Source organism: Neofelis nebulosa, chromosome 7, assembly GCF_028018385.1.
Source record: "Neofelis nebulosa isolate mNeoNeb1 chromosome 7, mNeoNeb1.pri, whole genome shotgun sequence".
Classification (NCBI taxonomy): domain Eukaryota; kingdom Metazoa; phylum Chordata; class Mammalia; order Carnivora; family Felidae; genus Neofelis; species Neofelis nebulosa.
In genome coordinates, this window is record NC_080788.1 from 27,901,157 (window position 1) to 27,924,738 (window position 23,582).

Sequence of the window (23,582 nt, forward strand, 5' to 3'; positions counted from 1 at the left end):
TTTGTGGAGACTGTAGAATATGACTAAAGCTGTCTTGGGACTAATCTGACCTCCACCTCACCATTTTCTACTCTACAAAAGCATTTACTTCTTCATCCTTCTAAGTCTATTAAGTCTCTTATGCTTTTTTTAGTCATTTTAAATTATCTTAATTTGCTCATTATTTCTGAATTCCATAATGGTTGGAATTAAGAATTCTCTGCCATTCAGTCAATAATACATTGAAAACAATTTGCATAAAAACAATCACTTAGCAATGAGAAAGAATGAAATATGGCCTTTTGTAGCAACGTGGTTGGAACTGGAGAGTGTGATGCTAAGTGAAATAAGGCATACAGAGAAAGACAGATACCATATGGTTTCATTCTTATGTGGATCCTGAGAAACTTAACAGAAACCCATGGGGGAGGGGAAGGAAAAAAAAAAGAGGTTAGAGTGGGAGAGAGCCAAAGCATAAGAGACTGTTAAAAACTGAGAACAAACTGAGGGTTGATGGGGGGTGGGAGGGAGGGGAGGGTGGGGGATGGGTATTGAGGAGGGCACCTTTTGGGATGAGCACTGGGTGTTGTATGGAAACCAACTTGACAATAAATTTCATATATTGGGAAAAAAATAAAATAAAATAAATACCTGAGAAAAATTGACACAACAACCTACTCCAGGGCATATCTCTGTAAAAATATTAAACTTCAAAGATAAAGTAAAGGTACTCAGGCCTCAGCTCCTCACATGCTGCACTTGCAGCCCAGATTCCATACATTGGTGAGTCCTGGCAACAAGTGCCATCTGCTAGCTGAGGCAGCAAACTGAGGGGGAGCTGCAAGCACTGAGATCCCAGACTTATCTTTCATCCTGTTTTCCCAGAAGAGAAGGGGAAATTCCAGTAAAAAGTGACATGACCAACTTACTGAGCTGGTCAGTACAGAAGCAAAGCTGGCTGGAGGAGTTCCTGACTGCCCACCTAGTGCTTTTCCTTCCAGCCACATTTCCTTTTCTCCACTGGAGTAAAAATAAAAATGCTTAGACTGAAAAATTGTACTATATCTCATCAAATCAAAGACTGTAAAACACTTATTTCATCTGCCATTAAGAATGAAAAAATTAGGAGAGGCTGAAAAGAAGATGGAGTAGGAAGATGCTAACCTCACCTCCTCCCATGGATATAACTAGATATCACTCACACCGGTCAGAAAACCACCCAAAGACTGGCAGAACAAACCCTACAACAAAACATAGAGAAAAGGCCACACTGAACAGGATTGGAAGGGCAGAGATGTGGTGGGAAGCCAAATGGACTGCCGGCCTTTCACCAGAGGGAGGACGCCCTGGGTGCGGACAAGGGAGAGACACAGACTATCACACTGGGAAACCTGCATGGGGAAGGTGAATCCCCATAACATTTGGCTTTGAAAAAAGAGGGACTGAGTTTCATGAGTTCTTACAACCAGTGAGACTCAAAATCTGGAATTTTAAAAATCAGCATGCTGGGCTCTGGAAGAGTCTAGATGGCATTAAGAAATTAAGTCCCTGACATTAAACAGATAGTACAACAAAGAGCCCACAGAGATACAGCACTGAAGCAGCAGTTTTAAAAACACCTGGGGCATATGGGAGGGAGAGTTATTTACTCATTTCAGAACTTATCCTGGAGAATCAGAGACCATTAGGAGAAACTCCTCCAGGAGAAAAAGTGCCATTTCCCTACCCCTTCAGCATAAACACAGGCCACCTGTGGGAACCAGTGCAGCACAAACATTCACTAACTAACTTGCTTATACCCCCTCCCCATGCTTTAGCAAATCTGCCCCCTCCAGCCTCAATCCTGGCACTATGGGTCCCCTCCCCAAGGGGATCAGGCAAACCTTGCTAAAACTGCATGCTCTGCCCCTGCACATGTGACCTACCCCCTCCAAACTGGTAGGCTTTGGTCCCAGTGGCAGCAGTGGTAGCAGTTCTCCTCTCACAGAGGACCAGCAGGTAAACCTTGCTAACACTGCTCACAACACATGTGTGGATCTTCCCCCCCTCTAATAAACTCTTGCCTGGAGCCCATCCAAAGAAGTGCCACAAACCTAGCACTGTGCAAGCAGCCCCAACAGTGGCCAGAACCACTCCAAAGTAATGTCTGCCCCAGGGAAAGGGAAAGATAAACACACATAAGTCAGACTGCAGCCCCAGCAGTGTGGTGGGGGCAGACAGCTGGTCTTAATCCAGGCTCTGCCCACCAACAAAAACTTCTTGGGACAACATAAGAAAGGCACCAAGCAGTTTGGTGCTACTACATCTCTGGTGAACACGTGGGCTGACTCAACTTCAGCCCAAGGTGACCCCAGACTGGCCCATTAACACCACAGGAACCAAACACTGCCCACAACAGACAAAAAGAGTAACTGCAGACAACATGACTGAAGGAAAAAGCAGCTCAGTCACAACAGAAGGATGCACACAACACACATAGGAGATATCCCTGAAGCACCACGTTCCAGGAAACAGGGGACATTGCACTGCAGGGCACTACAGGACCTCTTCTTCATAAGGACAGCACTTTCAAGAGCAGGAGACATAGCTGACTTTCCTAACACAGAGAAAAAGACTCAAAGAGACAAAATGAGGAGACAAAGAAATATGTCTTAAATGAAATAACACAACAAAATCACTGCGAAAGACCTAAGAGAAATGGAAATAAGTAATATGCGTGATAGAGAAATTAAAATATTGATCATAAAGATATACACACAGGACTTGGAAAGCATGGAAGACACCATTGAGACCTTAACAAAGAGATAAAAAAGGAACCAGACATGAAGAACATAATGAATGAAATTAAAAATATACTAGATGTAATAAATAGCAGACTAAATGAAGCAGAATAACAAATCAGTGACCTGAAGGAAAGAGAATGGAAAGCAATCAAGCTGAGCAGGTGAAAGGGAAAAAAGTTGTGCAAAATGAGAATAGACTTAAAGAACTCAGCTACACCATCAGGAATAATAATATATTTATTGCAGGGATCCCAGAGGATAAGAAAAAGAAAAGAGAGAAGACAATTTATTGGAAGAAATATTCACCAAAAACTTCCTGAATCTGGGGAAGGAAACAGAAATGCAGATCCAGGAGGCACAGAGAGCCCTCAACAAAATCAACCCAAGGAAGTCCACACCAAGACATATAGTAGGTAAAATAGCAAAAAGTAGTGATAAACAGACAATTTTAAAAGCAGTAGGCGCAAAGAGAACAGATCACTACAAGGGAAACCCCATAAGGCAGTCAGCAGATTTCTCAGCAGAAAGTTTGCAGGCCAGAAGGAAGTGGCATGATATATTCAAATACTGAAAGGAAAATCTGCCATAAATAATATTCTGTCCAGCAAGGCTATCATTCCTAGTAGATGGAAGATAAAGAGTTGCCCAGGCAAACAAAAGTTAAAGGAGTTCATGACCACTAAACCGGCCCTACAAGAAATTTTAAAAAGGACTATTTGAGTTGAAAGTAAAGACCATAAGTAAGAGTAACAAAAGTAGAAAGCATCAAAGCAGGAAAATAAGTATATCTGTATCAAGCAGTGAAAGGACTCACAAAATGTGACACCATATACCGAAAATGTGCCAGGGTGATGAATAAAGAATGGCTTCAAACTTAAGCAACGATCAACTTAATATGGACTGCTATATGCAGAAGATATTATATACAAACCTAATAGTAACCACAAATCAAAAACCAGTAATAGATATGCCAAACATAAATACAGGGGAATCCAAGTATATCACTAAAGAAAGCCAACTTATTGTGAGAGAAGAGGATAAGGAAAGAAAGGAACAGAGAAGAACTACAAAAACAGCAATAAAACAAGTAACAAAATTGCAGTAAGTACATACCTATCAATAATTACCTTGAATGTAAATGGACTAAATGCTCCAATCAAAGACATGGGGTGATGGAAAAAATAAAAAAAGCAAGACCCATCTATATGCCTACAAGAGACTCATTTCAGACCTAAAGATACCTGCAGATTGAAAGTAAGGGGATGGAGAAACATTTATCATGAAAATGGAAAACAAAGGAAAGTCAGAGTACCAATATTTATATTAGGCAAAATTAGACTTTAAAACAAAGACTGTAACAAGAGATAAAGAAGGACACTACATAATAATAAAGAGTACAATCTAACAAGAAGATACAACAATTCTAAATATTTAGCCACCCAAAATGAAAGTACCCAAATACATAGTCAATAACAAATATAAAGGAAATAATTGATAGTTATACAGTAAAAGTAAGGAACTTTAATACCTCACTTACATCAATGGATAAATCATTCACACAGAAAGTCAACAAGGAAATGGTAACTTTGAAAGACACATTGAGCCAGATGGATTTAACAGATATGTTCAGAACATTCCATCCTAAAACAGAAGAATACACATTCTTTTCAAGTGCACATTGAACATTATCCAGAATAGATAACATATATTAGGCCACAAAACAAGTCTCCACAAATTCAAAATGATCAAAGTCGTACCATGCATCTTCTCTGATCACAATGCCTTGGGACTACAAATAAACCACAAGAAAATACATGAAAAGAGCACATATACATTGAGGTTAAATAACATGCTACTAAACAATGAATGGGTCAAAGAAGAAGCAAAGAGTAAATTTAAAAAATACATTAAGACAAATAAAAATGAAAATACAACAGTCCAAAATCTGTGGAATGCAGCAAAAGTAGGGGATTCTAAGAGGGTTCTGTGATGGTGGTTTATAGTCATATGGGGTTACCTCAAGAAGCAAGAAAATCTCAAGCAACCTAACATTACACCTAAAGGAGCTAGAAAAAAAATCCCAAAACAGTAGAAATAAGGAAACTATAATAAAGATTATAGCAGAAATAAATAAAAACTAAAAATACAATAGAACAGATCAATGAAATCAGGAGCTGGCCATGAAAAAGATCAACAAAATTGATGTCAGTCTCATAAAAGAGAGAAGGAGGGGAGGGAGGGAATGAGAGAGAGAAAGAGAGGGCTCAAATAAACAAAATCAGAAATGAAAGAAGAGAAATAACAACCAACACTACAGAAATACAAAGGACTGTAAGAGAATATTATGAAAAATTATACACCAACAAAATGGACAGCCTAGAAGAAATGGATAAATTCCTACAAACATATGACCTCCCAAAACTAAATCAGGAAGAAATAGAAATTTTGAACACACCAATCACCAGCAATGAAATTAAGTAGGCAATCAAAAAACTCCCAAGAAACAGAAGTCCAGAACCAGAGATCTTCAAGATGAATTCTAACAAACATTTAAAGAAGCTAATACCTATTCTTCTCAAGCTATTCCAAAAAAATAGAAGAGGAAGGAAAACTTCAAAATTCATTCTATGAAGCCAGCATTCCCCTGATACCAAAAGCAGATAAAGAAAGCAATCTTGAAAACAAACAAACAAAGCTGGAAGTAACACAATTTCAAATTTCAAGTTGTATTACAAAGCTGTAGTATCAAAAAAAGTATGGTAACAGCAAAAAATAGACACAAAGATCAATGAAATATAATATAAAGTCAATACTATAAAGCTCCTTCAACAAAGGAGGCAAGAATATGCAACGGGGAAAAGATAGTCTCTTGAACAATTGTTGGGAAAACTGGACAGCTACATGCAAAAGAATGAAACTGAACCACTTTTTTATACCATACACAAAAATAAACTCAAAATGTGTTTAGTCATAGATGTGAGAACTGAAAATAAAAATCCTACAAGAGAGCACAGGCAGTAATCTCTCTGACATTGGCCATAAGAACTTATTTCTACATATGTCTCCTAAGGCAAGGGAAGCAAAAGCAAACTATTGAGACTACATCAAAATAAAAAGTTTCTACACAGCAAAGGAAGCAATCAACAAAACTAAAATACAACCTACTGAGTGGCAGATGACTTATCCAGTGAAGCATTAGTATCCAAAATATATAAATAACTTGTAAACTCAATACTCCGAAAATTAACAATCCAATTAAAAAGTGGGCAGAAGACATAAATAGACATTTTTCCAAAGAAAACATACAGATGGCCAACAGACACATGAAAAGATGCTCAACATTATCAGGGAAATGCAAATCAAAACCACAATGAGATATCACCTCACACTTATCAGAATAGCTAAAATAAAAAATATATAAGAAAAAATAACCACAAGAAACAAGTGTTTATGAGGTTGTGGAGAATAGGGAACCTTTGTGCGCTGTTGATGGGAATAAAATTGGTGCAGTCACTGTGAAAGTCAGTATGCAGTTTCCTCAAAAAATTAAAAAATAGAACTAGCATACGATCTGGTAATGATACTACGAAGTATTTACCCAAATAATATGAGAACACTAATTCAAAAGGATATATGCACCCCGATGTTTATTGCAGCACTATTTACAATAACCATAGTATGGAAGCAGCCCAAATGTCCATGGATAGATGAATGGATAAACAGTATGTGTTATATATATACAATGAAGTATTATTCAGCCATAAAAAAAGAATGAAATCTTGCTATTTGCAACAACATGGATGGATCTAGGAAGTATAATTATTAGCAAAATAAGTCAGTCAGAGAAAGACAAATACATTTGATTTCACTCATATGTGGGATTTAAGAAATAAAACAAATGAACAAAGGGGGTAAAAAGAGACAAATCAAGAAACTATAGAGAACTAACTAATGGTTTAAGAGGGAAGGTGGGGGAGGGGAGGGATGAAATAGGTGATGAGGGTTAATGAGTGCACTTGTCATGATGAGCAGAGAGTGATGTATGGAAGTGTTGAATCACTATATTGTATATCTGAAACTAATATAACAGTATATGTTAACTATAATGGAATTAAACAGAAAAACTTAATTAAAAAACCATTCACTTAGCCAGCAATTGTATGTCAGGAAGTTTATTTTCAACTAGCAATAATGAAACAAATTTTTATCTGTGAAGATATTCAACACAGCATTAATTATGATAACAAAGAATAGGAAGCAACCTATATGCCCAACAAAAGTAAAATAGTGATATATCCACATGTTGTAGGTATAAACATATCCTATTTTGAAAGAATAACTAATGACCTGGTAAGATGTTCCAATATATGTTGAAAAATGAAAGGTAAGACACAATGAGATTAAAATTTTTGTTAACAAATATTTATGTATCATGAGAGGAAGAGAAAATGGAAGAAAACACCAAATTTTGATTAGTGGTTATTTCTGGGTAGCAAAATTATGAGTTACTTTTATATTTTATTCCTTTACTTTTACATTTCCCTTTGGATATATATTCATATAGTCATTAAAAATGGGATTTTTTATTAAGAAAAATTTATATTTAGGGGCGCCTGGGTGGCGCAGTCGGTTAAGCGTCCGACTTCAGCCAGGTCACGATCTCGCGGTCCGTGAGTTCGAGCCCCGCGTCAGGCTCTGGGCTGATGGCTCGGAGCCTGGAGCCTGTTTCCGATTCTGTGTCTCCCTCTCTCTCTGCCCCTCCCCCGTTCATGCTCTGTCTCTCTCTGTCCCAAAAATAAATTTAAAAAAAACGTTGGAAAAAAAAATTTAAAAAAAAAAAGAAAGAAAAATTTATATTTATTTATTTTGATAGAGACAGAGCACAAGTGGGGAGGGACAGAGAGAGAGGGAGACAGAATCTGAAGCAGGCTCCAGGCTCAGAGCTGTCAGCACAGACCCCAACGTAGGGCTCAAACTCACAAACCTCAAGATCATGAGCTGAGCCAAAGTCGGATGCTTAACTTCATGAGCCACCTAGGCACCCCCCAAAAATAGTAATTTTTTTAATAAAGTGGGAAGTCAACATTTTGCACTGTGTATCATAGGTAACCACCTTTTGTGAAAGAAATTTTGAAATTCGGTAGATAAAAGTCCATTTAATACATTTGTAGCTTCAAACCAAGAATTTTATGCAAATATGGGCTGAACAATTAGATGACCATTTATGAGAAAACTGCTCTGATTTCTGAGCAGCAAGGACCTGACAAGAAGAATGATCAGAGCTGGAACCAGGCAGAAATAAGATGTGGCTCTTGAACATTACTAACCAGAGAGATTTTTTTCTCCATCTAAGAAGGTGGATACCATTGTTAAGGCCACTAGCTAAAGAGGTTTTGGAAGAGAAACCTGGCAGTCTTGCCCCTGTCTTTCTGAGGCTCCCAAGCTACTAAATATTATCCTAGATTTCACCACTGTAACTCTGTACACAAGGGGCACATATTGGAAAGTTCAGTGTGCAATACATCACCTGCTGGAGCTAAACCCTGGGCTCTATGCATGATCTGAGTGGCTTCACACCAACCTTTTAGTCAAGCAGATGTCCTGATTATTATTTCAAAGTTACACTGGAGAAAATATCAGACCAGGGTGTACTGTTGCCCTAAAAATCCTTTAATCTTTTATGATATTAATACCAGCCCTCTCAAGCCTACTTGTGAGACCAACCAGTGTTGTTAAATGGCCATGAGAGTCCCTATATTGAGTCCAGCCATGGTTGTCAGCAGGTAGAGGGCCAGGGTATCACATGCCTGGCTCACAAAGGAGACCAGGGACATTTGAATGACAGCCTTGTTTAAGTGATAGGATTATTTCTTTTATGCTTAGCAGAGGAAGATGAACTCTAACAGGAAGATGGTGGTCAAGTGATAAGTTTCTGATCCCATCTCTTAGTAGTGGGGACAACAATGTGCTAGAGTCCTCCTGACAGCAGAGCACATTCAGTACCCCCACATCTCATTGTCCAGCCTCGTCCCTCCATCCCATGCCCAAGTCTTCCAGGAGTTTTGATTTCCTAATTTTAGTGTCTGAGTAAAACTGTCAAGAATTACTAGTCACTCATAAACAGAAGTGGCCAGTATAAGTCTGCCAAAAGTCAGCATTATGCACAGAAATTGATGTTGGTTCTTACCAAGGTATGACAGTGGAGTTTTATCCCAGGCCCAGCCCAGCCAAGTAGTGTCCTGCAGAAGCTCAAGGTCACAGTCTCCATAGGCTTCAGGTCACTCTGCCTCTCAGGCAGAGCTACTGTTTCAAATCTTAAGCAGGTCTGGTTCTGAGAACCTTCACTGTGCATACATGAACTGTGAGTTTACAATCCAAGAACGTCAATAGAAATCTTGTTCAACACCAAATGTCAGTTCATTTTAGCAGCACCATTTTTTGGAGCTGCCAATGGCCATTCTGCCCATTCACCTACTTTCAAAGTGCAGTGATGCCATATGAAAACAGGCACGCAGGGAGTTAGGACTCCAGCATGGGCCCTGCTCCTTTGGAGCACCTTTTCCTTTGTAGGAGCAAGCATTGGCTGTTTTTCCTCAACCAGGGCTTCGTCTCTGTGCTGCCCTCCTGATAGGTGTCCACACATGAATGCGTGTTGCCAGGCTGCCACTGTCTGCAATATTCCTGGGTCCTTTCAAGTACAAGATTTTTCACTGGACAATCTGGTAGGAGGTCTACAGATTCTCCTTATGCAGCCCATCATTGATAGTCAAGGCACAATTCCCAGTTGGAATTTTCAAGAGAACAACATGAAATACCCAGGAATCCCACCACCATTTATTGACCCCTAGAGTCAATCTTATTCAGAATACCTGAATCATGCTCTGTGTTATGAAGCTAATCTCAGCAATAAATTTTTAATGTGTGTTTTCTTTTAGCTAAGCTCACCTAACACTAACATCTCTCTAATTGCTAAAAACATTTTTATCCTAGTGCTTAACAGTACACATTGCTATTTTTTTAATTAAGTGAGCTTCAGGATCAAATAAACAGAAATTTAAAATGAGCTTTAAAATACCTGAAAAATTCCATGAAAGAGAAGCCATATCCATGCTGCTCAGCAATTCCTGCACAGACTACATTTGACGATGCTCCAATCAGTGTCCCATTACCTGTAATCAAAATTTTTAAAGTAAAATAAAATTTCAGCTTATCTTAGTAGTATGTTTCTGTTACCTTTTGTTCTGCAATATTCAGATCATCTCACAGGCTTTTGATTTGATGATTACTTTACAGGTACTATCAAAGTGATTGCTTTACAAATATCTGCAGAAACAAACAAAACACTGACAACCAGAAAATAAGTTTACTGCTTATAAATACTGAAATTCATTCACGGATAGGACTATGACTGTTCTATGTGATAGAAAAGAGGAAATGTTAAGGAGAATTGGTAAATCAGTGTGGGACGTGGTGGCTTTTGTTTACATTTTAAAGGAAAATGTAAGACAGGCTAACAACTCTAGGAGAGAACAGGTGTCTTCAGAGCAGTAGAATGGGATCTCAGATAAGAACCACCTTCCTAAATCCAAGAGGCACAGACAACTCCCTTCAGACATAACTTGAATCGATCTTCTGCACAACATATCACAGTGAAACTGGCAAAATACAAGGATAAAGAGAAAATTCTGAAAGCAGCTAGGGATAAACGTGCTCTACATATAAAGGGGGACCTATAAGACTCGTGATGGATCTCTCTACTGAAACTTGGCAGGACAGAAAGGAACGGCAGGAGATCTTGAACGTGATGAACAGAAAAAAATATGCAGCCGAGAATCCTTTATCCAACAAGCCTGTCATTCAGAATAGAAGGAGAGATAAAGGTCTTCCCACAAACAAAAAAAAACTGAAGGAATTCGTCACCGCTAAATCAGCCCTACAAGAGATCTTAAGAGGGATCCTGTGAGACAAAGTACCAGAGACATCGCTACAAGCATGAAACCTACAGGCATCACAATGACTCTAAGCCCATCTTTCCATAATAACATTGAAGGAAAATGGACTAAATGCTCCAACCAAAAGACATAGGGTATCAGAATGGATAAAAAAACAAGACCCATCTATTTGCTGTCTACAAGAGACTCATTTTACACCTGAGGACACCTTCAGATTGAAAGTGAGGGGATGGAGAACTATTTATCATGCTACTGGAAGCCAAAAGAAAGCTGGAGTAGCCATACTTATATCAGACAAACTAGACTTTAAATTAAAGGCTGTACGGAGGGACCGGACGGAGTGTGTTCAGACAGCAAGTGGGATTGACATCTGGAAGGCTATAAGCTAACAGCTCTGCTCGGAGAACGGAAGGGCTGGAGAACAATGGGAGGGGGAGTTGTTGAGCCCCGGACACAGAGCTCAGCTTGGCGGGGAACAAAGGCGCTTACCAGCACCATCTCCCTCACCCATCCCCCAGCCAAAATCCCAAAGGGAACCAGTTCCTGCCAGGGAACTTGCTTGCACCGCGCAAACACCCAACTCTGCTTCGGCGGATCCATCCCTCCGGCAGATCTGACTCCCTCCCGGTGCTGCAGGGCCCCTCCCAAAGCGATCTCTGAAGGAAAAGCGAGCTGAGCCTGCCCCTCCTGCCCCTGTGCACCTTGCCGATCCACCCCAGCTAATATGCCAGATTCCCCAACACCACAAGCCTGGCAGTGTGCAAGTAGCCCAGATGAGCCACGCCACCCCACAGTGAATCCCGCCCCTAGGAGAGGGGAAGAGAAGGCACACACCAGTCAGACTGTGGCCCCAGCGGTGGGCTGGGGGTAGACATCAGGTCTGACTGCAGCCCCGCCCACCAACGCAGTTACTCCAGACAGTACAGGGGAAGTGCCCCACAGTCCCACACCACTCCAGGGACTATCCAAAATGACGAAACGGAAGAATTCCCCTCAGAAAAACGTCCAGGAAATAACAACAGCCAACGAACTGATCAAAAATGATTTAAACAATATAACAGAAAGTGAATTTAGAATAATAGTCATAAAATTAATTGCTGGGCTTGAAAACAGTATAAAGGACAGCAGAGAATCTCTTGCTACAGAGATCAAGGGATTAAGGAACAGCCAGGAGGAGCTAAAAAATGCTATCAATGAACTGCAAAATAAAATGGAAACAACTATGGCTCGGATTGAAGAGGCAGAGGAGAGAATAGGTGAACTAGAAGATAAAATTATGGAAAAAGAAGAAGCTGAGAAAAAGAGAGATAAAAAAAACCCAGGAGTATGAGGGGAAAATTAGAGAACTAAGTGATGCATTAAAGAGAAATAATATACGCATAATTGGTATTCCAGAGGAGGAAGAGAGAGGGAAAGGTGCTGAAGGGGTACTTGAAGAAATAATAGCTGAGAACTTCCGGATCTGGGGAAGGAAAAAGGCATTGAAATCCAAGAGGCACAGAGAACTCCCTTCAGACAAAACTTGAATCAATCTTCTGCATGACATATCATAGTGAAACTGGCAAAATACAAGGATAAAGAGAAAATTCTCAAAGCAGCTAGAGATAAACGTGCTCTAACATACAAAGGGAGACTATAAGTCTCGTGACTGATCTCTCTACTGAAACTTGGCAGGCCAGAAAGGAATGGCAGGAAATCTTCAATGTGATGAACAGAAAAAATATGCAGCCGAGAATCCTTTATCCAGCAAGTCTGTCATTTAGAATAGAAGGAGAGATAAAGGTCTTCCCAAACAAACAAAAACTGAAGGAATTCGTTACCACTAAACCAGCCCTACAAGAGATCCTAAGGGGGATCCTGTGAGACAAAGTACCAGAGACATCGCTACAAGCATGAAACCTACGGACATCACAATGACTCTAAACCCATATCTTTCCATAATAATACTGAATGTAAATGGACTAAATGGGTCAACCAAAAGACATAGGGTATCAGAATGGATAAAAAAAACAAGACCCATCTATTTGCTGTCTACAAAAGACTCATTTTAGACCTGAGGACACCTTCAGATTGAGAGTGAGGCGATGGAGAACTATTTATCATGCCAATGGAAGCCAAAAGAAAGCTGGAGTAGCCATACTTATATCAGACAAACTAGACTTTAAATTAAAGGCTGTAACAAGAGATGAAGAAGGGCATTATATAATAATAACAGGGTCTACCCATCAGGAAGAGCTAACAATTATAAATGTCTATGCGCCGAATACAGGAGCCCCCAAATATATAAAACAATTACTCACAAATATAAGCAACCTTATTGATAAGAATGTGGTAATTGCAGGGGACTTTAACACTCCACTTACAGAAATGGATAGATCATCTAGACACATGGTCAATAAAGAAACAAGGGCCCTGAATGATACATTAGATCAGATGGACTTGACAGATACAATTAGAACTCTACATCCCAAAGGAACAGCCTATACTTTTTTCTCGAGTGCACATGGAACATTCTCCAAGATAGATCACATACTGGGCCACAAAACAGCCCTTCATAAGTATATAAGAACTGAAATCATACCATGCATACTTTCAGACCACAATGCTATGAAGCTTGAAATCAACCACAGGAAAAAGTCTGGAAAACCTCCAAAAGCGTTGAGGTTAAAGAACACCCTACTAAAGAATGAATGGGTCAACCAGGCAATTAGAGAAGAAATTTAAAAATATATGGAACAAACGAAAATGAAAATACAACAATCCAAACGCTTTGGGATGCAGCGAAGGCAGTCCTGAGAGGAAAATACATTGCAATCCAGGCTTATCTCAAGAAACAAGAAAAATCCCAAATACAAAATCTAACAGCACACCTAAAGGAAATAGAAGCAGAACAGGAAAGACAGCCTAAACCCAGCAGAAGAAGAGAAATAATAAAGATCAGAGCAGAAATAAACAATATAGAATCTAAAAAAACTGTAGAGCAGATCAACGAAACCAAGAGTTGCTATTTTGAAAAAATAAACAAAATCGATAAACCTCTAGCCAGACTTCTCAAAAAGAAAAGGGAGAGGACCCAAATAGATAAAATCATGATTGAAAATGGAATTATTGCAACCAATCCCTCAGAGATACAAGCAATTATCAGGGAATACTATGAAAAATTATATGCCAACAACCTGGACAACCTGGAAGAAATGGACAAATACCTAAACACCCACACTCTTCCAAAACTCAATCAGGAGGAAATAGAAAGCTTGAACAGACCCATAACCAGCGAAGAAGTTGAATCAGTCATCAAAAATCTCCCAACAAATAAGAGTCCAGGACCAGATGGCTTCCCAGGGGAGTTCTACCAGACGTTTAAAGCAGAGATAATACCTATCCTTCTCAAGCTATTCCAAAACATAGAAAGGGAAGGAAAACTTCCAGACTCATTCTATGAAGCCAGTATTACTTTGATTCCAAAACCAGACAGAGACCCAGTAAAAAAAGAGAACTACAGGCCAATATCCCTGATGGATATGGATGCAAAAATTCTCAATAAGATACTAGCAAATCGAATTCAAAAGCATATAAAAAGAATTATTCACCATGATCAAGTGGGATTCATTCCTGGGATGCAGGGCTGGTTCAACATTCGCAAATCAATCAAAGTGATACATCACACTAATAAAAGAAAAGATAAGAACCATATGATCCTGTCAATCGATGCAGAAAAGGCCTTTGACAAAATTCAGCAACTTTTCTTAATAAAAAGTCTTGAGAAAGTCTGGATGGAAGGAACATACTTAAAGATCATAAAAGCCATTTATGAAAAGCCCACAGCTAACATCAACCTCAATGGGGAAAAACTGAGAGCTTTTTGCCCTGAGATCAGGAACACGACAGGGATGTCCACTGTCACCGCTGTTGTTTAACATAGTGTTGGAAGTTCTAGCATCAGCAATCAGACAACAAAAGGAAATCAAAGGTATCAAAATTGGCAAAGATAGAGTCTATCTTTCACTTTTGGCAGATGACATGATATTATACACGGAAAATCCGATAGACTCCACCAGAAGTCTGCTAGAACTGATACATGAATTCAGCAAAGTTGCAGGATACAAAATCAATGTACAGAAATCAGGTGCATTCTTATACACTAACAATGAAGCAACAGAAAGACAAATAAAGAAACTGATCCCATTCACAATTGCACCAAGAAGCATAAAATACCTCGGAATAAACCTAACCAAAGATGTAAAAGATCTGTATGCTGAAAAGTATAGAAAGCTTATGAAGGAAATTGAAGAAGATATAAAGAAATGGAAAAACATTCCCTGTTCATGGATCGGAAGAATAAATATTGTTAAAATGTCATACAACCCAAAGCAATCTACACATTCAATGCAATCCCAATCAAAATTGCACCAGCATTCTTTTTAAACTAGAACAAGCAATCCTAAAATTCATATGGAACCACAAAAGGCCTCGAATAGCCAAAGGAATTTTGAAGAAGACCAAAGCAGGAGGCATCACAATCCCAGACTTCAGCCTCTACTACAAAGCTGTCATCATCAAGACAGCATAGTATTGGCAAAAAAACAGACACATAGACCAATGGAATAGAACAGAAACCCCAGAACTAGACCCACAAACGTATGGCCAACCAATCTTTGACAAAGCAGGAAAGAATATCCAATGGAAAAAAGACAGTCTCTTTAACAAATGGTGCTGGGATAACTGGACAGCAACATGCAGAAGGTTGAAACTAGACCACTTTCTCACACCATTCACAAAAATAAACTCAAAATGGATAAAGGACCTGAATGTGAGACAGGAAACCATCAAAACCCTAGAGGAGAAAACAGGAAAAGACCTCTCTGACCTCAATCGTAGCAATTTCTTACTTGACACATCCCTAAAGGCAAGGGAATTAAAAGCAAAAATGAACTATTGTGACTTCATGAAGATAAAAAAGCTTCTGCACAGCAAAGGAAACAACAAACAAAACTAAAGGCAACCAACACAATGGGAAAAGATATTTGCAAATGACATATCGGACGAAGGGCTATTATCCAAAATCTATAAAGTGCTCACCAAACTCCACACCCGAAAAACAAATAACCCAGTGAATAAATGGGCAGAAAACATGAATAGACACTTCTCTAAAGAAAACATCCGCATGGCCAACAGGCACATGAAAAGATGTTCAACGTCGCTCCTCATCAGGGAAATACAAATCAAAACTACACTCAGATATCACCTCACGCCAGTCAGAGTAGCCAAAATGAACAAATCAGGAGACTATAGATGCTGGCGAGGATGTGGAGAAACGGGAACCCTCTTGCACTGTTGGTGGGAATGCAAATTGGTGCAGCCACTCTGGAAAGCAGTGTGGAGGTTCCTCAGAAAATTAAAAATAGACCTACCCTATGACCCAGCAGTAGCACTGCTAGGAATTTACCCAAGGGATACAGGAGTACTGATGCATAGGGGCACTTGTACCCCAATGTTTATAGCAGCACTCTCAACAATAGCCAAATTATGGAAACAGCCTAAATGTCCATCAACTGATGAATGGATAAAGAAATTGTGGTTTATATACACAATGGAATACTACGTGGCAATGAGAAAGAACGAAATATGGCCCTTTGTAGCAACGTGGATGGAACTGGAGAGTGTGATGCTAAGTGAAATAAGCCATACAGAGAAAGACAGATACCATATGGTTTCATTCTTATGTGGATCCTGAGAAACTTAACAGAAACCCATGGGGGAGGGGAAGAAAAAAAAAGAGGTTAGAGTGGGAGAGAGCCAAAGCATAAGAGACTCTTAAAAACTGAGAACTGAGGGTTGATGGGGGGTGGGAGGGAGGAGAAGGTGGGTGATGGGTATTGAGGAGGTCACCTGTTGGGATGAGCACTGGGTTATGTATGGAAACCAATATGCCAATAAATTTCATGTATTGAAATAAATTAAATAAATAAATAAATAAATAAATAAATAAATAATAAACAAACCAAATAGAGATCAAGAGACAAAAAAATAAAAAGAAAGAAAGAAAGAAAGAAAGAAAGAAAGAAAGAAAGAAAGAAAGAAAGAAAGAAAGAAAGAAAGAGAAAAAAAAGAACCACCTTCCTTAGGATTCCAGGCCCAGACCCCCAACAGAAAACCCTGTCTGTTGATGGAAGGATGGATGGAAACAAGTGGGATAATTAAATGCCTCTCTTGGTGAGCCTTTCTGACGGTGTACAAGATCTGTGTGGAGTCATAACCTACACATGCATACATACTGGTTAGGTCTCATGGAGAGGGATGTAGTCCAAGACGAGCCCCCCTTCATCACTACTGATTCATGGAAGAGTGAATTTGTTTGATGAAATTGATCAGCATCCTTTAACCCCTAATCTCAGAGGTCAGGGCTCAAGAATAGGCACATTACCCAGGCTCAGCCAGTTTTGTTCAGTTCTAACAGGTGTGCATAAACCACCAAGGAAAAGGCTGTGTTTCCTAAGGACTAGTGAAATTTGAGACACAAATCTGGAACTTCCTACTGCCTGTTGACACAAGGGAGCAGCCTCTCTGAGACTTCACAACATAAGTAACAGCAGAGCAGGAGAAGGAAAACCAAGGGTTGAGTCTTGGCTGCAAAAGTTCAGCCCCTAAGTGCTCTCTTTTCTGAGAATCCAATAACATATAATCTCTGCATCTTCCAGAGTGCTGAGTATGGAAAGAAGTACAGAATAAATAACCTCAGAGCAATGTGGCCTTCTGGATTTTTCCACTAGAGGAGGCGCACAGCCTGGGGCTCATTCTCCACGAGAGGCACTTGCAGATGAGGTGTCAGTGCAAATGACACTCAGTTGAATGCACATTCCTCCTCCTTCCTTCCTTGCAGTCCTATCCTCTCATTGAAACACACAGGCAACAAAACCACCTGTCAAACATGCAGCCTAGACTGCTTGTGCAAAGGCTAGTGAAGGCAAGCTCAAGCTTCATCTCACTCTCTCTGTTTCTCTTCTATAGACAATTTAGACGGGTTTTTTTCAGTGAAAACCTTTGACATCCATTTATATGCTTGCTCAAAAGATGAAGACTTTGGATCTTAAGAACACAATAAAATCCTTCAGGGTCTCCCCAGCACCCTGAAACCACCAAGCCCAAGCCTTGTGATGGCAAGACCTCCTTGAGATTAGCCCCACTCTGCTTGTGGTCACAGTGTTTCTTATATCCCATTTTTGTGACAGTCCACTGGTTTCTCAGTGCATTCAGAGTATATGGCACTACCAAGAGTAACAGGAAGGGCAGTGGTGGCTTTGCACATGACAGAGAAGGTCATGACACACTGACACCAGTCTGCTGTGCACAGAACAGACTTTAGGGTGGTGATAGAGGAAGCGGGGAGCCTGGTTGGGGGACCTGCCAGGCTACAGGTGATACTGGCTTGCTCCAGGTGGTGTGGGAAGCAGACCAATGCTCCCCACACCCACTGCAAAGAAGCCCATGCCTTAATCCTCAGGACCTGTGGTTATGTCATCATTGTTACCCTGTATGGCAAAGGTGACTTTGCAGAAGTAATTCAGGTAATGGACCCTAAGAAAGGGTGACTATCTAGGACCCTAGATTCACTAGTTGGACCCATTGAATCACATGAACCCTTAAAAGCAGAAAATTTTCTCCAGCTGAAAGCAGAAAAGAAGCCTCAAAGGGAGAGTCGGAGATATTCCAGGGGCTCAGAGAGAACCCGAGGAGGGGTGGGGGTGGTAGAATAAATGGGGTGGGGAGAGTCAGAGAGATCATAGTGGGGTCAAAAGGATCCCAGGAAAGATCTGAAAGGAGAGGGAGGTATTCCCACCATGAGCAGGATTCCACACATTGTTGCTAACTCTGAGATTTGGGCCCAAGTTCCAGAATGAGGAGGCCTTCTGGAGCTAAGGGCAGCCCAGCTTACAACCAGCAAGGGATGGGGACTCAGTCTTAGAGCTGCAAGGAACTGGATCCTGGCAACAATCTGAGTGAGCTCAGAAGCAGACCCATCCCAGAGCTACCAGAAGGGAGCACAGCCTGCAGACACCTTAATCTTGGCTTCATGATACTCTAAGCAGAGATCCATCTGAGCCACCCTTACCTGGAAGATAAGAAATATGAGATAATAAATCCCCTAAGTTTTTCTGTGTGTTACAGTAGTGATAGAAAGCTCATTCAGGTGATTCCAGGATTCCAGGACCATTCTGAAGACCTCTTGTGTTTCAGACATCTGCTAGAACTGAGTCTATTTCCATGTCAATTCTGACGTCTGTCTCTACTCCTCTCCCTGATTTCCATTAGCTTCTTGCTAATTTCCCAATCCTAGACAGCTCTCCCTTCCATCCCAGTAGGCCGCTGTCTGTGGAAAAATCAGCTCATACCCTCTTGGGGCTCAGGGAGTACATGTTCTTGGGGAGACAGGACAGACATACCACGTAGGAGATGCATAGCAGGCATGAGATCACAGAGGCCAAGAGAAATGTTCAGAGGGCCAAGTCCACCAGGCCGTGGCCAGATAGTAGTGCTGCCCTGAAGAAGAGGAGATTTAGGAGGCAGCAAGGAGAATGAGAAGGAAGAACCAGCTTCAACAAGACCTGGATGTGGGGTGAGTTGTACTGGAGAAGTATTTGAGAGGGACAAGACCAGATGTCTTCTCAGTGTCTAGTCAGGATCAAAAGCATTCTAAAGGCTTGGAGTCTCATCTTCATCATGATCTCTGAGGTTCCCAGTGTCCCCATGAAGAAACAGGCACAGAAAAGCAGCATGCTGAAATGTTGGGGCTGAGACGTGAAAAGCCCAGGACTAGAACCAGCTGTTTTGACTCCAGAGAAGGATCAGAGAAGGCAAGATTCAGTCTGCATGACATATACCCGAGGCCTTTCTGTAGAAAGTCATGCAAAGCATCTGAAGGTCTTGAGCAGGTGATGAAATACAAATTCCACATCAATTATGGCTTTAGACAGCCTCCTCTTGGTGTGTCACACTGACATATCCCATCACCCTGACAGCCAGCTGGCTCCTGCTCTGGGTCAGGAGACCCACCAATGAGATTCCACACCCTGGCAAGCCATCCTGTCCTGCAAATGTTTCCATGTCTACCAAGGTTGTCCCCACAGGGGAGCCCATGATCCTCAGAGGACCCTGCCTACCAGTCTCCATTGCAGGGCACATACCTCAGTGCCTGGACGGTGCCTGCCCTGCCATTCCCAAACACTGCTACTCCAGGACTTAACATGGAGAGCTCTGCTTCTGGATTGCATGGAGCTTAAACACGTGATCCAGGGGCACATTCAGCAACCTGTGTGAGCTCCAAAACTAAAAAGCAATACTTTTCTTCTCTCCTGTTAGGGATTCATAATTGAAAAAATACCCTTTTTTCCAGTTAAGATGGCATTCCCTAGATCAATAGCATCTCATCATACTGGAGTTGGTATGAATTCCTCAACTGCAATGTGCCACTTGCCAAAAAATGAAAGGCCCTCCTGTTGCCAAGGTGCACTGGCTCAGTAGGTAAATTTGTTCCTGAACAATTCCAGATTCGGGGAATGGAAGGGAAGGGAAAGGGCAGCAGCTTGGTCTTCTGGCTGCATGACAACTTGGGCAGGAAGAGGAGGGCTGGGTGGGGACAGCAAGGTAAAGTGAAGAGCCCCATGACTCAAACTCTTTCCTTAGAGGGAAGATGAGACAGAGAAATGAACAAGGGCTGGGCTGATTTCTCTCATGTATAGCAGTTGCTCAGCTTTTGTACATTTCACTCCTATCCACCTTTTTAGCAATGTAGCACGGATGGCACAATGGGGATTGCTATTCCACAAAAGCCCTTTTTGCACTGGGATATGTCTTCACACCCTGGCCTCCTTCCCCCAGACCTGCCTTTCAGTCATCCCTTTGCATTCGGCCTCCTTAATGCCTTGTAAACTGGAAGGTGGTGCATTAATTTATTAAATTTCTTTTAAGAATGCTTTCAACTATGAGTAACAGAAAACCTAGCTAACACTGGTTTACATACAAAGGGAAATAATTTCCTCCCTTGTAACAAGAAGGCTTGGGGCAGAGGTCTGGAGAATCAGTTCAGTGTCTCATAAGTATTGTCAGAGGCAGGTCTTCATAATTCTCTTGGCCTCAGCCTCCCATCACAGATATGGTTGTTATATCTAAGGTTGGAAGCATGAAGAGGAACTGATACCAACACATTTTTATCAGAAGGGCAAAATCTATGTCAACAGGCTCCAAAACAGGTTTCCCTCATGTCTTACTGGTCATCAAAATGAGACAAGCAGAGTAGATGAGCTACCAGAGCAACTATTACAGTAGAGGGACACAACAGGGAAGAGAGTGGGAGCAGTGTTGGGTCAGCCAGACCATAGGTCCTGCACAAACATTGGAAATAGAGTATATCAGTGGGCATAGTGGAAAGAATGCTAGATTTTGTTCTGAAGACCTCCATCGAAATCCAAATCTGCTAAGCTGTATAACCATGAGTAGTCACTGACCAGCTCTGTTATAGTGATTAAAATGGTTTGGGTTGTAAGGAAAAGAAGATGCAAAACAGGAAGGTGTTGGTAATATAGGTGTTATGACAGGGAGTCAAAAGTGGGGCAAGTCAGGACTCATTGTTTCAGAGCTCAGTTGCATTGTCCAGGACCATTTATTTCCACCTGTGTGCTCTGCCACTCATCAACACTGTCTTGGCCCCACACTCAGGCTGGAAATGACTCCAGGTATCTCATTACCACATGACAGGGGACAGTATCCAGAGAAAGAAGTAGGACCAGTCTTTGCCTAAGGTTTGTTCTCAGGATCAGGGAAATCATTACCAAGATCCCCTCTATACCCACAGAATAACTCCCTCATGTCTCCTTGACTCAAATGTCTTTGACACAGAGCAAGAATCCATCTGGCTATCTCTGACTCATTATTACTGGGGAAGAAATGTAGGGGAGACATGTGAATAAAATGAGAACAGTCACCACTTTTCCTGGGCATCTCATAGGATAGTTGGGGTTCACATAAGGTTAAGAATGTGAGGATACTATTCAGATGCCAATGGTTGTTGCAGCAATTTAATAAGATGCTAACAGACTTTTGATGGTATTCCATGTATGGCATGGGTTCCATGTGGTAGAGAGAAAGAGGTCCTAGGTGTCACTACTGTGGATTCCAAGTTCTTAGATTTACTAGTTGTATGACATTGGGCAAGTTTCTAAGCCTCTTTGAGTTCTAAAATTTCACAAAGATGGCATTTGTATGTATGCACTCATGTAATGCTTTTACTCTGGAAAATTTGCTTCTATTATTTCTTGGATAAATTCCTTCTTTCATTTCATTCTGTCCTTCCTGAGATTTTTCTAGAAGTTAAATATGGGATTTCCCATAATGAACTTTATGTGTATTATTTTTCTTCTGTAATTTATTCTTTGACTTTTGCCTCTAGAATCTGGGCTATTTGTTTGATTTTATTTCTGTCAGCCTACCTATGTTTATTTTGTTTAGTAATTATGGATTTAATCAATTTTTCCTCTGGCTTTTCCCTTTTTTTATTCTTGTAATTGAGATTTTATTTTGAGGTAATTTTACCTTCATATGAAGTTGTAAGGAATAATATAAAGAGATCCCATGTACCATTTACCAGTTTTCCTCAATGGTAATAGAATTCAAAACCATAGTACTATGTCACAATCAGAATACTGACATTGATACACTCAATATACAGAAAATTTTCATCAACACAATGATCTCTCCTGTTACCCTTTTATAGCCATACCCACTTCCTTCCACCTTGCCCTGTACTTAACTCCTCACCACCACTAATCTATAACTTTAGATTCTTCATTCTATAACTTTATAATTTCAAGAATATCATATAAATGGAAACACGGAGTCTGTAACCTTTGAGATTTACTGTTTTCACTCCACATAATTCCCTGAAGATTCATCAAGGTTGCCATGTATGTCAATATTTCATTTCTTTTTATTGTTGAGTAGCATTCCATGGTAGGGATGTAACACAGTTTATTGAAGTACATCTGGTTTGTTTCTACCTTTTAGGTATCACAAACAAAGCTTCCATAAACTTCCATAAACTTCCAAGCTATAAATGTAGCTTCCTACATTTGTATGTAGGTTTGGGGTGAATATAAATTTTCATTTCTCTAGAATAAATGTCCAGGAGTGCAATTGCTGGGTTTTATGATAGTTTCAAGGTTTAGTTTTTTTAAGACATTGCCAAACTATTCTCCAGAGAGATGGTACCATTATATAGCCCCAATGATAATGTATAAGTGTTTAAGTTTCCCCACATACTTGTCAATATTTGGTGTTGTTACTATTTTTTATTTTAGCCATTCTTATAGGTATGTGATGATATCTTATTATAGTTTTAATTTACATTTCTCTAATGGCTGATAACATTACACATCCTTAAAAATGGTAAAAAAAAAAAATGTCAATTTTATGCCGTATACATTTTTCCACATTTTTCAAAAAAGTAATTCCAAACCCTGAGTCAATGAGAGAGGGTCCCTGACAGAGTAAGTGTAGAGTTAACACTCAGTACAACTGGGTATCTGCAATCGAGGAACAAGTATCATTCAATGACCAGAGATACTAGGGTACAAAGATTCCAAGGCTTAATATATTTATGATTCATTACAGCTGTGTTCCTGCTTTAAGAAGGAGCTCAGTCAACAAATGTTTATTGATATTTTAGGTTAATAGCCATATAAATGGTCCATGTTAAATTCTGTCCTTGATAATCCCATCCACATTCCTTCTACATGTTCTGGGGAATCAGCACTACCTAGAGGCTTCTCACTGCTTGAGACCTGGCTCAAAACTTTCTTCTCTGGAGAACCTTTTC

The 23,582-nt window shown here is 40.3% G+C and overlaps 1 protein-coding gene across 1 annotated transcript in view; it reads right to left on the minus strand.

Annotated features, from left to right (window-relative positions):
- OCA2 (OCA2 melanosomal transmembrane protein) overlaps window positions 1-23,582 on the minus strand; it is a 483,960-nt gene that overhangs the window by 138,098 nt on the left and 322,280 nt on the right. The window contains exon 23 of the mRNA XM_058736912.1: window positions 9,838-9,931. Within this exon, the coding sequence (XP_058592895.1) occupies window positions 9,838-9,931 (94 nt within the window). The remainder of the gene's footprint in view (window positions 1-9,837; window positions 9,932-23,582) is intronic.